Below are 15,004 nucleotides of genomic sequence, written 5' to 3'. Positions count from 1 at the left end.
TCTCTGAAGATAAAAATAGCTTCTAGAAGTATTCGTCAAAATAAATTCTACATAAGATTTAAGAAAAAAAATTGATCATTGTTAGTACAACCCAGATTTAACACAACTTCAATAAGACATTTAAAAACATAAGAGGCAAGCTAGCATGTTGCTGGATTATAAATCTGCAGGCATTTCACACCTGGTTTTTGTTCTGACAATGTCAAGAATTGACATAAATGCTGGGGAAATGTAAATATAGCTAATAACAGATCACACACACACACACACACACACACACACACACAGCAACCCTATGGGAAACACTAGTTTGCCCAAGTTTTAATTTCCCAAACACTCTGGGTCTAAATACCAGAAATATTAATACTAAAAAAGTACATAAAGCCTATGTTTTAAGATCAATATGACTGAATAATTGCCATAGCTTTTTATTATCTTACTTTTGTCTTTTTATCCTACTTTAAAAAAACTCATTCTCTTTCTACAGAAAAAGGTGGAATTATAGATGTTTTCTTTTTTCTTTGGGGGAACTGTTAAGAAAAAGGAACCAATTACAATTCACAGCCTACTCTTGACTTCATTCTTACTACCACAAAGATCTGTGCACATACGGAGTTCCATTGGTAAGAGACTTTCTCAACCCTCACCTTGACTTCTGTTTAGGTATCTTCAAGTTTCCAGATACTCCATTTTTAACACATGGAGGAAACCCCATGAATCAAAAGGCCCCTTCTCGGGGGTGCCTAGGTGGCTCAGTGGGTTAAGGCCTCTGCCTTCGGCTCAGGTCATGATCCCAGGGTCCTGGGATCGAGCCCTGCATCAGGCTCTCTGCTCGGCAGGGTGCCTGCATCCCCCATCTCTCTCTGCCTGCGTCTCTGCCTACTTGTGATCTCTGTCTGTCAAATAAATAAATAAAATCTTAAAAAAAAAAAAAAAAAAAAGGCCCCTTCTCTGTCTGTTCCAAACATTTTAGGACCTGAGCCACTTTGATTATAAATTATGTATATTTGTAAGTTCATGCACTCAATGGAGCTGGGCTGCCATTTAAAGGAAACAACTCAACTTTTTGAGGATTTATACAGGACGCGAAATAAAGGCTCACATGGGAAACAAATGGGAAAGCCACTGGGATAAAATGATTCCAAGTTTCCAATTCTAGTGGGCAGGGATTAATTAACTGTTAAAAAGACAAAAACAACAACAACAACAACAAAAAACCTCTTTAGAGCAAAGTGTCATCAGTTCACGCCAAGATCCCTTCTAAGCACCCCAAGACTCTTCCATAAACTTCCTTAATAGTGCACACACTTGGCATTTGCCTATTAACAGGAACTGGTCCTTCATCCATCACAGGAGATAACTATTACTACTATCTTCATTTTATGAGCGAGGGAACTAAGGTCCCAAGAAGTTAACAGCCCAACCCCTTCTAATCACAGAGACACAGACTTCAGGGTGTCTGGCTGAAAACGCACCCACCCTCTCTCCTATCTTTCCAAGTGCCTTTGAGGGGGGTGCTACCCTAAGCAGTCGGACTATGGGCTTTGGAAATAAGTGCTATGGAGTGAACAGCCTTTGTTAGGGAGAAAGGGAAAGGTGAGACATGACCTGGAGGTAAGGGTCAGAAAACGTCCCTTTCCTATAGGAAGGAGTTTTGTGAAGATCTGACTAAGAAGGTGGAAGAGGAAAACGGGCCGCACCGTGGCTATTCCGCTCTGTTCCGTTTGTTCCCTCTGGTGAAGGAAGATGATACTTTCCTGGCATTTAATAAGACAGAGCCCTCTTTCAGCTCAGAATCTAGCTATTTTGTGAATGCTGAAATGCTACGTGAAAAAGGTAGACCATTAAGAATGTTATTTTCTACCTCACCCTAAAGCAGAGCCTAAGACTCTTGGCCCTGGAAGGGGCCACAGATGGGTGGTTCTCAAACAGTGTTCCCAGGAATCCTAGGATAAGCTTCCAGAGTCCCAACAACTGTTTGTTCCAAATTTAAGCTTTTAAAAGATTATTGAAGGCAATCGAAAATTTAATTGAAAAATATGTACCCTCATCTGTGTTCTAACGGAGACCACTAATGTTTACTTGGGTTGACAAGTTAATTCAGTTGGTTTCACCTGCAATGCAGTTCCTCCTCCTGTTATCACAGGAGTGGTAGAATTCTAGTAATATGTCATTAATAAGGAAGTGGATGGCAATGCACTGATCTTTCAAAAAACTCAGGGGTGTCCATGTAAAACTATACAACTGTGCTCCTACTGGAGTTGACCTGCATGCCTTCAATCAGGCTTTCTCAACCTCAGCACCACTGACATTCTGAGCAAGAAAATTTGCTCTGGAGGACTGTCCCATGCACTGTGGGATGTTTAGCAACATCCCTGGCCTTGCCCCACTAGCTGGCACTGCCCTGTCATGAAAACAGAAATTTTCTAGACTCGGCCAGCTGTGTCCTAGTGGTTGAGAAGCACTACCTTCTGTTAAATGCCAGCTTGGGTTCAAGTGTATCTGCTTTGGTGAAGCCTCTCGTGATGGTGGACAGACTAAGACACACACGGATTATATAGGTCTGTCTGGGTCTATCATTTATAACGCACTTAGTAGGGGTCAGGAAGTATGCTAAGTGTTAACTTATTTGAATTAATTTATTTGCTTCTCACAACAACCCTAATCATAAGCCCGTTTTGCAGTTGAGGAATGTGAGACCAGACAGAGTGAATAAACTTCCAAATGCCAGTTATTGGAGCAACACCGAAGAGGTTACTATAGAATTTCCAGGGGCCTCTACTGCATGTTGCACATTTTGTTTGAATGCTCCTGGTCTTACGACAAGGAATGAGGGCAGTTGCTGAATGTTGTCAACTTGGAAGCAAAAACTTTTCATTATTGGCACCCTTTCTTTTGAGCAGCTGAATAAATTTAATTAAAGGTATTTTGAGATCACAAGATGAATTGTTACAAATCTACTCTCCTTTACCACAACATCCATGTATAAATGGTATTTCTGGAAACTGCAATCAGCAAAATAAATTCAGAAATATACAATAGGCTGACGCTGCTAAATGACCTCCCCTCATCATAACACTGAGCCCATGTTTTGTGCTTATCAAAAAGCACCATTGCTCTGATTGCTGGATTTTTTGAATAAATAAATACAATAACTTGAACTTAAAAAATAAAGTTCTATTAAAAACATTCTATGTGTTTTATATATTGAGTTGGCACTTGATTTTGTTTGGATAAATGAGTTTAGTGTTTAAAAGAAGAAGTGAAAATCATTATTGTTTTTACTTCTTTCATTTCACGATAAGTAAACAGGCTCAGAGAACGATACGACCTGTTTAAAATCACACAGCTCCTGAACGATGGAACCAGAATCAGAGCTCAACTCCCCATATTACAAATAACTACCCAAGTTCCCTTGTAAATATATGTAAGTATGTATGATCTGCCAGGACCTGCGGGTTATTTGACAACCTGATGCACATTAGGTGAGGGAAAAAAACATAAATTGCCTTTTAAATTATAAGGAAAGACAAGATGCAATTAAATAGTAATTAATTAGAATGGAGCATTGCTTTTAGATGTTAAGCATATTATTTTTAAATAGAATGTTTAAAACATCAGCTAAATATTTTTAAATTTTGTTCTCTAAAAAGGTAAACTACATAATTTGCCTTAAGTAGTTTTATAATTAGTGTTTGGAGAAGTTTGAACCATCTCCTATTTCTCATTAATCCCCACCTGAGCTAATCTTTAGCTACATTTCAGTATCAATGCCCTCCAATCAGGACCACACAGGTCCCCGATGACAGTTACCATTACTGTATACAGGGGCCAAGGGAAAACAAAAAAGGTCAGGGTCAAGGGTAATAACAATGAGCGGTGTCTCCAGAACTGTAAAATAAATAAATAAGGTTTTCCTCCATGAACTGAACTAACAAAATCAACACATAATGAGCAAACGTCGCTATCTGCAGTAATCCGCTTAACAGACAGGATATCTCCCTTGTCAAAAGCAGGAAGGACAAGTCCTGGAAAACCAATCAAGTCGTGAGTAAATGCGAAAGCTGTATTTTAAATTCATTCTATTAACACGTACAAAGAATGAAATGTATGAACAGCAGTGAAGTGATTTGTATGTATGAACAGCATGAAGTGATTTGAGATGAGAAAAAAAGAAAACCTAAAGATTGGATAATATATTTCCGACACTTTTCAGGGAAGTTGGTGACCATCTGCCCCAGATGACATCTCCTCTTGATTGTTACACTTGTCATTTTAAATTACCATGCTGACATTCTGGTTTATCCATCAGTTCTTAAATGATTTTTGTCATTGTGGAACACCCGGAGAGCCTGAAGAACTCTTGAGCTGCGGTAGACTAGAAAATGGCCATTATGGGGGTTGTGTGGCTAGCTCAGTCGGGAAAGCATTCGGCTCTTGATCACGGGGTTGTGAGTTCAAGCCCCATACTCGGGGTAGAGCTTACTTTAAAAAAAAAGAAGCCTTAACAACTCCCTTCCCTGAAGCCCCACCCCTTTTTAATGTGACTTCGCAGCTCCTGGCATCAAGAGGTGAAGTACATTTTCCCACTCCCTAAGTCTTGGCTGGAGCTGTGGCCTGCTTTAGTCCATAGAAGGCGGTGGAAATGATATTGGGCCGGTTCTCAGTCTAGCCTCCAGAGGCCTCATGCACTTCTGCTCTCTCCTTTGGAACCCTGCCCGGCTGTCATGTGAACGAGCCTGGGCTAGCCCACTGACGATGAGAGACCGTGGAGAACAGGGAGAAGCCATCACTAGCTGAGGCCATCCTAGACCAGTCCACACCCAGCCCAAGTGGCAAAGGACTTCAGATAGATGAATCAGCCTGGAGACCCGAAGAAGCACCCTGCGCTTCTTGGGCCCAAAGGCCAATCCACAAAATCATAAGCTAAGTCCATGGTTATTATTCTGAGCTGCTTAACTGTGGAGTTGTTTGTTACTTAACTAACTGAGTGACAGACTCCAGCTCTTAGCTTCGGCTGGCCTAGAACACGGGACATGAGAAGACACCAAGGGACTCATTGCCGTCAAGATTCCCTTTGAATGGCCCGCTCACTTTCCACAGACCACCACTCTGCTCCATCTTCTTTCTTGTGACACTAGGAAGCTAGGTACAAATCTGCAAATCTCGTTTAAGTGAAGTAATATCACAACCTCAGAAAACCTCACGTCCAGATTATGACTAGCAGAACATCTATGGTATAATCCATCATGGAATGCACTGTGGATGGTATGAAGATAAAGATGTTACAAAAGAAACACTATCTGACCCCTCCTCCCCCACCTTACCAACTTGACTTAGTTCAAGAGATCAGACTAATCAAGCAATAGAATGAACTATGCAGTAACACAACCCCCAGCCTGGGTGATATAGACTCTAAATATTACCAGAATTCACATGGGGGGAGAGGGTTGGCAGTAAAGACCAGAATAACAGGAGAAGGTTTTACTGAAGAAGTGGGAACCAAAATACTCTTTGTGGGATGACCAGCATTTGCACAGGCCAAACAGTAGGAGAGGGTATCACAGGAATGGGCCCCAACATTGTTAGAAATTCCCTACAAAGATATAGAATCACTGTGGGTCCGAGAAGCATTAAAACAGCTCATTTAGTTTGAAGGACATTATCATTCTTTTTTGAAAAGTTCTGATTTCCCCACTTTGTACCTAACAAGAGGAAGCTGCATGGATGGCCACATTTCGAATGACCAGACCCTGGAACAACATGAGTGAAGGCAGAGAAACAACAGTGAGAGAGTGTAGGTTTGAGCTGGTGAAGACAGTCAACATTCTACTGGAGAGCAGTGAGGATACGGTTCCTCTGGAGAAAGGAGAGGCAGGGGCAGAGCCTGATACAAGAGGTATCAGAAGAAGAGTCTGTTACAATGTGTTGGAGGGCCTGGAGGGGGCCGGAGGGGTGGAGAGGGCATCAGGGAGGGAGTGGAAGAGGCAAGCTGCTTAGGTGTGAGCTGATGGCCAGGAGACCCTGCACGCAGAGGGCTGGATTATAGATATATTTTCAAGACACAAAAAATTTAACCAGATTAGTGACCAAATTAGCATGCATTAGAAATGATGCCATGGTTTGAAGCCAAGGAAAATAAACAGTGAAGCAGACGGAGGTCAAAAGACAGTTCACTCAACTGAGGAAAAAAATTAAGTAATAGCTAATTAAGTGGTCATGAGCCAAGGCTTTGCAGCTCGGCAGAGACGAATCTTCGCTCTCTTCCTTACTGCCAAAACCTTTGAAGCCTCAACTTCCTCATCTGTAAAATAGGTTTAAAATTATTGACCCCTCAGGGCTTTTAAGAGGGTTTAATGAGAAATTACATGAAGTTGTGGGCACAGGGCCCGGCTGGCTGTAGACACATTTGATCAGTACGCAGTAGAAGTGGAAACAGTAGTAACAAGCAGCAACATCTCGAAGAAAATAGACTAATGAGGGAAGGAAGGAAATGACTTGGATTCAGGTTTGCAGCAACACAGGCTTTGACAAATCTTCCCAGGGATCTGTCAAGATAAAAAATCATTCTCAGTGCAATTCTAGAATGAGGTATACTCTATCCAACACAGCGAGGAAGAAAGATCGGGATTCCAGTCATGACCCTTTTACAGCTAATCTCACTGTGTCTCGGTCTTTGTCTACATGCTTGTCAAGAGGCAATGTATTTGGAAATATGCCATATGCTGTAAAGCCCTACGGAACTATTAGTTGGCCTTACTGTTACTACCATTTGCACTAAGTAATTCCTGAAAAGCCTAAAAGAATTAACGCAAGTTTCAGTGGTGTCTGACATACAGCATTCAGAGAATGGCTCCATGCTGGGGACTCTAGCTCCACGCCAGCACACCAGGGCAAAGAACAGAGCCAAGTTCAGTCACGCTGCCTCCTTGTTTTGTGATTTGGGGTATGGGCAGCCTGGGGGAGGAGGAAATGTTGGAACCAGGCACCCTGGATTAGAATCCCAGTGCTGCCGCTTATCAGCAGCATAAACTTGGGCAAGCCTCTCAACCTCTGTTTCTCGGTTTTCATCTGTAAAATGGGAATCCGAACTTTATGCACCCAGAGAGTCGTTATGAAGGTCAAGGGAGCTGAATGACACAGAGTAAGCACTAGATTATATGAGTGATTGTTAAGGAAAAATAATAAACAATGAGATGTCACCAAATCTCCACAGATGTTTCAGGACATGGGTGTATACCCCCAGACCCTGTTTTCTTGTGATGCCACCTGTTCCTTTTGTGACTTAGATCAGTCCTTGTTTCAGGGAGTAGCAAGTCATTGAAAAACAGGAGTCACACTCTCCCTCTCCTATGAATCACCACAGGGGTCAGTAAAATCCGGGATTTCAAAAGGGCATTCAGGCTTGCCTGCATGGATAAGGGCCTAAATGCTGTTTCCGACACCAGGAATTTCAGTCACATGTTCAGTGCGTGCCCATCACAAGAAATGCAGGGCAGGGTTAAAAAGATGGGCCCGGGCTCCTGACTGGTTCAGTTAGTGGAGCGTGTGACTCTTGATCTTGGGGTGGGTAAGTTCGAGTCCCACGTTGGGAGTAGATATTACTTTAAAAAAATAACAAAATCTTAGGAAAAAAAGTAAAAATAAAATAAAATAAAAAAGAAGGGCCAACCAAGGCATAAAGGAAGGTTGTTAAAAGTTAAACCACTGGGGAAGACACACAATTAGGGAAGGGAAGCAGGAGGCCCTGGCGACTGGCATGGAACTCTTGGGACACGACTGGCACAGGCTGGTACTGACTTATAAGAAGGCTCATTTGGAAAGATGTAATACAGAAAGCCGACCAGAGCTCCCAGGCAATAAGGACGACCTGGTTTACTGCACATCTTCTCCTTCCTCCAGCACCCCAACAAAGCCTTCATCGGATAGGGCGGCTGCCGTTTACGGACTAACTGTGTTGTCACTGCAGATGCAGAAAATTGTGTGAACTAGGTGGAAGCAGAACAAAGGCCCACAGGAAACTGCAAGAGACTATGCAAACACGGTCCGCAACTCACCTGTCTTTGTCCAAGAAAGCCTCTGCTACGTTACAGCAGAGCTCCTCCCAATAAATCAGAAACAGTTCAGCCTGGACCCATTGGTAAGTCACTGCTTTAAAAATGCCATCTCTCCTAGTTAAAATTATTTTGGACTCCATTTTACAAAATTAATATAATGTGGGAGACAGTATGATTTTTTTTTTTTTTTGCCAGTTTCCAAATTAAAAATAGTTGAAATGACTTGTATCTTTTATTTTGGAAAACCAGGGACAAAAAGATATTCCGAGCCTACAACGGAGGTGCCAAGTTTCTGTCAACTGCTTGGTTACAATGTGGAGAGTTAGAATTAAATTTCCTATCTTGAAAAGGGTAGCTCTGAGGAAGAGAAATGATGCAAAGGCTGCTGCAAGCAATCAGGCATGTAATGATGATACTCCCAGGTCCTCGATGCTCTCGATCAGTCTTGAGACTTTCTGGTTCTAACTGGAGAACACACCAAGATGCTTCTTCTACTTCTCCTGCCATGAGGCCCCACAAGGAGAAACAAGGAGCTCAGGGGCCATGACTCACCCGGGCCTCTTGTCAACCTTGACCTATGGTGGATGCCTCAGACTCATCTCACACCACCCACTAGGCCCCTTTCCAGGGTCTGAAATAGAAAGGAAGGAAGGAGAGCAGTACCACAAAAAAAAAAAAAAAAAAAAAGACAAAAACAAAAACAAAAAAACAAAAAACACCACAAAAACGGAAAAAAACTGTATCAGGTACCACGTGCATATGCCACACCAGCGGCCCGCAGGCCCAGGTGCACGAGACTCATTTGAGGATTAAAACAAAAAAACAAAAATGCCAATTGACTAGGCCCTTGCCCAGAGCAATGAAATCCTAACTTTGAGAGTAGACTGGGCCCTGGCATTTTAAGAAGCTCCCCAGGTAAGTATACGGTGCGGCTGAATTTACACTCGCGGCTAGATAACGGAGAGAGGAGGCTCAGAGCAGCAGGAACTCAGGTGCACGGTTGAGTGAGTGCCTCTCCCCTGCACGCCCCAGTCACAGGACCACTGGATCACCTGTTCTGACATTCCACCATCCACCTGGGTCTTCAGGCTCCCAAGAAATATCTGTGCAAATATGTAAGGCTACAGCCCTCCACAGCCTGCCTCTGAGGCTGAAACCCTGGGCAAAGTTTACAAAATTATTTTTTCCATCAGTCCAGAAAGCCAGCAGCCAGGGCTTCCCCATCCTCTTCCCGGAATCAATTACGGAGCTGCCTAGGAGCCTCGGTTCTAGGGGAGCAACATTAATCTTGAAGGACTACGGAATGTTAAGTGTGGGCTCAGCAGAGGAATAGCTGATAGATCGGAGAAGGGGTTTGATTTCACAATCACAACCTTAACGTGGAGGTGGGGGGGTGGTGAGAGAAGGACTTACAGTCTGTTGAAAACAGCATTCTACCAGCGATTTTTTAATCCCACTGGGTTCCATTAAGTCATCTGGATGCTTAGTTTTCGTGGAAGGAGCAAGAAAGACTTCCCTTAATAACCAAGCAAGAAAGAATCAAGTGTTTTCCGTCTCTCTTTGGGAAACAAGTAGGTATGTGCACGCTTGAATCTGTCACTGTGCTCCAATTCTGCAGTCATGGGGCTGGCACAGAGATTCACAGACTTGGTGCCCACAAACAGCTGCACCCTACAGTCCCAGCAGGTGCACGCACAGAGCCCAGCTCAAAAATTTGCTGCAAGAACAATGGCGCCGTTATGACACCGAGGGACCAAGCCAGATACTAAGCACATACTGCGCTACTTCTGATGACGGCAAGAGCTAGAAACTCAGCCACAGCTCCCTGAGATCTGGCCTTTGGGTCCCAGGATCCTATTCACAGACAAGGCCAGGTAAAGCACAGTGATGGCAGTTATCAAGGATAAGGCCTGATCAGAGAGTTAGCGGAAATTAAAGGAAAAAAAAAATCTCTCCAGAAAATGTATTCCTTTCCTTTGAACATTTCTTTTCCTCCTGTGGGCTGCGCAGGGCCACAGTCACCAAGTTTACATTTACATCCAAATATGCACACACACAAAAAATTACCGATGCATCTCACTCCCCGGTGACTTTGTAACAGGTTGCTAGGTAACAGTGCATACAAGTCAGGTTTCAAGACCTCTAGTAAGCCCCCAGAAAATAGCTGCATGGGTCTTTTGCATAAAGAGTGTGCATTTGTTATCTGTTTTCTTATGCCAATTGATAAGTCAGTAAATACTCCCACTGCCAAACTGTAAACAAGTCCCATCAATAACTAACTGAGAAAACAGATCACAGTGGAAGGCTTTGGTGCAGTCTTTCACCCCAACCTATCGGGCTGGCTTCTCTTGAGTCTCTCCCGTTTGCAGTGCTGGCTCTCAGCACGCCTTATCTCAGACTCCCTGAGATTGGGTCCGGAGCTAATTACAGCCTGAGCCCAGCAGGAGTAGTGTACCATAACCAAGCATCCTATCTGAAGACCAATCCTTCCTTCGTCCCCCTCTCTCCTTCCTCCAGATCTAAAAACTTCTTGCAGTTCTGGAGTAAAGTCAGTAACCCAATCCTACGAGGTACTCCCCCCTGTCCTTAGTCTCGCCTCACCTCCCATCTATTAAGTAAGGAAAAAGTCCTATGTTTAAACCACACCAGCTGAGTACGCCGTGCCACTTGCATTCCTTCCCTTGGGAGTGCACTAGAAGAGCCCCGGAAAGGAGCCCTCTTTGCTATAATATTGGCGGGCGGCGAGACCAACCGGGAAAAAACAGAGATGCACACCCTGCGCACTCCCTCCCCGCCCCCTGGCTGAGGTGAAGCCTAAAGGATCAGCCGCAAAAGGAAAACTAGAAACATGCATTTCCCCCCATTTTAAAAAATGTTTAAATATAAAACTCAAAGAGTCTACAAGTCCATTCTCCCCTAGACTAGGGTGGGAGAAGGCAGGCGAGGGGAAGAGAGGAGAGGAGAGAGTCAACCCCCCTCCCCGGCCCCCGCCACGTTCCTCAAGGCCACAGGCAGATACACTTGGCTTCCCGTGGCCTGACCATTACCAGCCGAGGACTCTGCACTCACGCTGTGGGCTAGTGGGTTGGAGGGCCTGGTTGTTAACATTCCCTGCCCTCGCTGACTCCCCGGGTCATTTCTGACGCCTCGCTTCTTGTCCCCTCCATTTCTTTCATTTCTTCCAACTAGTGTTGTGCACTCCTGAGGGGCAAAGATCTAGGTGCTGGGGACATTCCGAGAGACCTGACTGAAGTGTCACTGAGCAAAGGGACTTCCAAGCGAGTGGAGCCGAACCTCTAATTCACCTGGCAATGACATTTAGTGAAATGTGACTCACAGTCCATTTAAAGGAAGGCGGTGACCAATTATTCTCCATTTAAAAGGGTATTGTCAATCTCCAAAGAGCTGAAATGGCATTTGGAAATCATCGTGGGGACTGCCATCTTCACTGAAAGACAGAACCAACTCTCAGCCGACCTTTTCCCACCCTCCACAACTCTTTTACAATTTTAAATCATACTTTAAAAAATGTTACAAGTAGCAGCACAATCTCGTGTCATGTTTTCTCATTCCCAAACAGTCAGGACAAGCAGCGCTCCCTCAATATCGCCACACCCCCTACTCAACTCCGCAACTTAATCAAAGAAATTGGAGGAAAAAATGAAGGACAAAAACAAGAAGAAACGCCAGGTGTAATCTGATGATAAACGTGATGTCGATTAACAACGAATTTTTATAACGTCTTTTTTCATCTTCTTTCCAAAAGGCAGTGGGGTAGCTGGGAAAGAATATATTTTTAAAAAAGTTGTTTGCTTTTTTTTTTTTAATTTCACTTTGCATGAGGCACCTAAGGTAGTTAAATTCAGGGAGGCAGAAAGTAGACTAGTGGTTAGCAGGAGCTGTGGGGAGGGCAGAATGGGGAATTGTTGTTTAATGGGTATGAGGTTTCGGTTTGGGATGATGAAAAATTTTTGGAGATGGATGGTGGCCATGGCTACACAACAGGAATGAAGTTAATGCCAAAGAACTGTATACTTAAAAATGGTTAGAATGGTAAATTTCATGTTAGGTACATTCTATTACAATAAAATTTTTTTCCAGTGGAAAAAAGAATGTGACGATAATCTTTATCATTTGCACAAATTTTAAAAATATAATTCCTAACAGGAGTCTCTGTATATATGTCCTTTAAAACTCTTCCAAGTTAAGGCAATAAAGAACTTGAATAATGCAAAATGAGACGTTCCATACGAGCACTTTAAAAGAACCAAATGCAGAGACAAGTTCAATATGGCCCAAGGTCACACAAAGAACTATCACCAACTTGGCTCACCATGTGACCTGTTCCCCACAACAAGAACCCATAAAGGGGAAAACCGGAAGGAAATCAACAAGCCCTGTTGTTTCTAGACCCAAACCACAGCAACGACTACTTCCAAAGGACTGGGAGGGGGGAAAAAAAGGTCGAGGAGAAAATTTATGAGACTGTAAACGATTAGAATGTAAAGGGACCTTGAAATCATCTAGTACTACCAGCTCATTTTACAGATGAGAATCCTGGTAGAGAAAGAGAGAGAAAGTAAGAGAGAGAGAGAATACAACCCTATTCAAGTACCTGACAGCTTCATGAGAAAATCAGACGCCATCTTAACAGAGATGTCCTGGCTGAACAATGCTGACGCACTGTTGGCCACATACTCGGAGGGGTCTTTCAGCTTTGTGTGGTTGGCCGGCCTGTCGGCAGCATTCAGAGTAAAAGAGGTTGGCAGGCCGTTATCTTCCTTGGGTTCCTCCTTCACCAGCAAAGGCGAGACGCCAGCCCCACCCTGGCTAGTCCTCTCTGGAGTGTTGGACGTCATCATGGTCCCCACTAGCTCTGTCCCTCCTCCTTCCCTTTGCTGCCCCAGGCAGGCACTGTCACTGAGGTGGGGAGATCCCTTGACATCTGGGTCTGGGATCTCCTCCTTCACCTTGGCTTCTGTCCTCAGGAAATGCTGATGGCAACGCATGTGGAGTTTCAGGCTGAAGTGGCGTGAGGAAGTGAAAGGGCATAGCTGGCACTGAAAGGTCTCTCCCCGGTCCTGGTGCTGATGAACCTGACGAAGAAGCAAGAAGAATGAGCTCTCCACCATGTGCTTATGGAAAATGCCTTGTAGTACATCCAGACCACTCAACAACCATTTCCTCACAGTACCAAGGGCCGGCCCAGGAAACAGGATCACCAGAGGAGCATTTCATTAGCGTGCTCCACGTGATGAGGGCCGTCCCTACGCATAACACGGGTCCATGCAGGTTAAGAGCCCATGATTAGAGCCACACTCACAACGGGGGGGTGCTGTCTGCCCATGGAGGCTGTTTTCAGGAGAATCCTCCTAATATTCTAGTCATCTCATCTCGGTGGGTCTTCAGAGACAATATAAACCTAGCACAGTGTGACCTTACATAATTATCAGTCGGGGGGTCAAAAGAGGCAACCTGTCAAGTAATTCCTCTCACAATAACAATAAGGTACACGTACCCGATTATTGTCACTCAGAGAATTAGCTCTGTTTTGCAAACATAATTTCGATTTTCAGAATGCTTCTCTAGGTAATTAAGAATGTGGAAAATGATGTCTCTGGGGTATTCCCATTTCACAGACAGGGAGACGAAGACTTTAGAGTAAGTGGCTTGAGCAAAATCACATGAGAGATAAGCAAAGCAGAGTGGAAGAAAAACCAAGGTCTGATCCCCACCAAGTATACTCGGCAAGATGAAACCAATGTTTCCCAGTGTGGTTCTATCGGGCTCCCAATTCTGATGTCTGCAGTGAAAGAATGCAGACTTCTAAATCCGGCTTCAGCGCTGCATGCACAATACCTGTAAAAAATTGGAAGAAGCTTTTTTCCTCCTGTCCCTACCAAATGCAGTGCTTGAAAAAGTGAGGAAATCATCGCACTGGACTGAGCCAGGCTTCAAGCTGGCAGGTGCTCGTCAGCTCGTAACTTCCCCATTGAGCTCTGCCAATGTGCTTCGGCGCTGACCTGCTGCACCCTGCTATTTCAGGACCGCCCCTCCCTTGCGTAGAAACTGCCAATTGTGTAGATTTGGGCCAAATGATTCAGGGAGTTGTGGGATCTGGACAGGCCAGGGACTGGGATTCAAAACCAAAACAGAACCGACACCTCATGTTCCAGGGGTGACCTAAGCGGGACTTGAACCCAGGTCTAACGAAGGTTAAAGGCTAGTTCGTTGGTTCACTGCACCACCTGGCCCCTCTGCGTAGGCTTCCTTTCCAAGAGAGCAAGTTTTACTACAGCTGTTTATGCATTCTGAATGCAATCCAAAAGCATTATTCACCAGCCAAAACATACTTTTAAATAATGTTAAGTGACCAACAAAAGCAAAGAAATTAAAAGTTAATGGTGAGATCCTGTCGCTACAGCACCCCACTGTGGCTTTTTGAAAAAAACAGCCGAAAAGAGATTCTGGGTCCCCCAACGCATGCATTTCTCAGAAATAACCACATTAACTTCAACTTAGTTGCGGCAAGGCCTTGCTCATTAAAAGGCTTCCCCCTCTGCCGGGTCGGGAGGGGCTGGGGGTTAGGGATGCGTTTGTCACTGGCTGTTAAGATCACCTCTCTCTGTTCTTTCACAACAAAGGGATTTCACGGTGGAGCTGATCATTTCATTTTGCTTCCTCACAGAATCGTGAAGGTTCCCCATCTCCTCCACCCAACTCCCGCAGCAGCCGGGCACCTTGGGGGCTCAGGTCGCAGCCCCACAGGACCCTGACAGGTGTTGCCTGGAGCACTCCCGGAACCCGCCGTCCCGGGAGCCGGGCGGTGGGGCAGATTCCGTTTCAGAAGTGTCCTTACATCCATTGACCCGGGAGAGGAGAGGAGCTGATCCAAGAACAGAAGCTCCGGAAGCAGCTTCTGGAAGAAGGAAAAGGACAGAGAGCGA

General features: G+C 44.5%; 1 protein-coding gene across 7 annotated transcripts in view; it reads right to left on the bottom strand.

Annotated features, from left to right (window-relative positions):
* ZNF827 (zinc finger protein 827) overlaps positions 1 to 15,004 on the bottom strand; it is a 169,169-nt gene that overhangs the window by 109,320 nt on the left and 44,845 nt on the right. For all 7 annotated transcript variants that reach the window (XR_009354147.1, XM_059176105.1, XM_059176119.1 and 4 more), the window contains exon 4: positions 12,673 to 13,153. Coding sequence is in view for 6 of the 7 variants with exons in the window: in XM_059176105.1 (XP_059032088.1) it covers positions 12,673 to 13,153 (481 nt within the window). In the remaining variant the exon portion in view is untranslated. The remainder of the gene's footprint in view (positions 1 to 12,672; positions 13,154 to 15,004) is intronic.

Source organism: Mustela lutreola, chromosome 1 (genome assembly GCF_030435805.1).
Source record: "Mustela lutreola isolate mMusLut2 chromosome 1, mMusLut2.pri, whole genome shotgun sequence".
NCBI classification, from domain to species: Eukaryota; Metazoa; Chordata; class Mammalia; order Carnivora; family Mustelidae; genus Mustela; species Mustela lutreola.
Note: the sequence above shows the minus strand (reverse complement) of the source record. Positions and strands in the feature narration are given on the sequence as shown.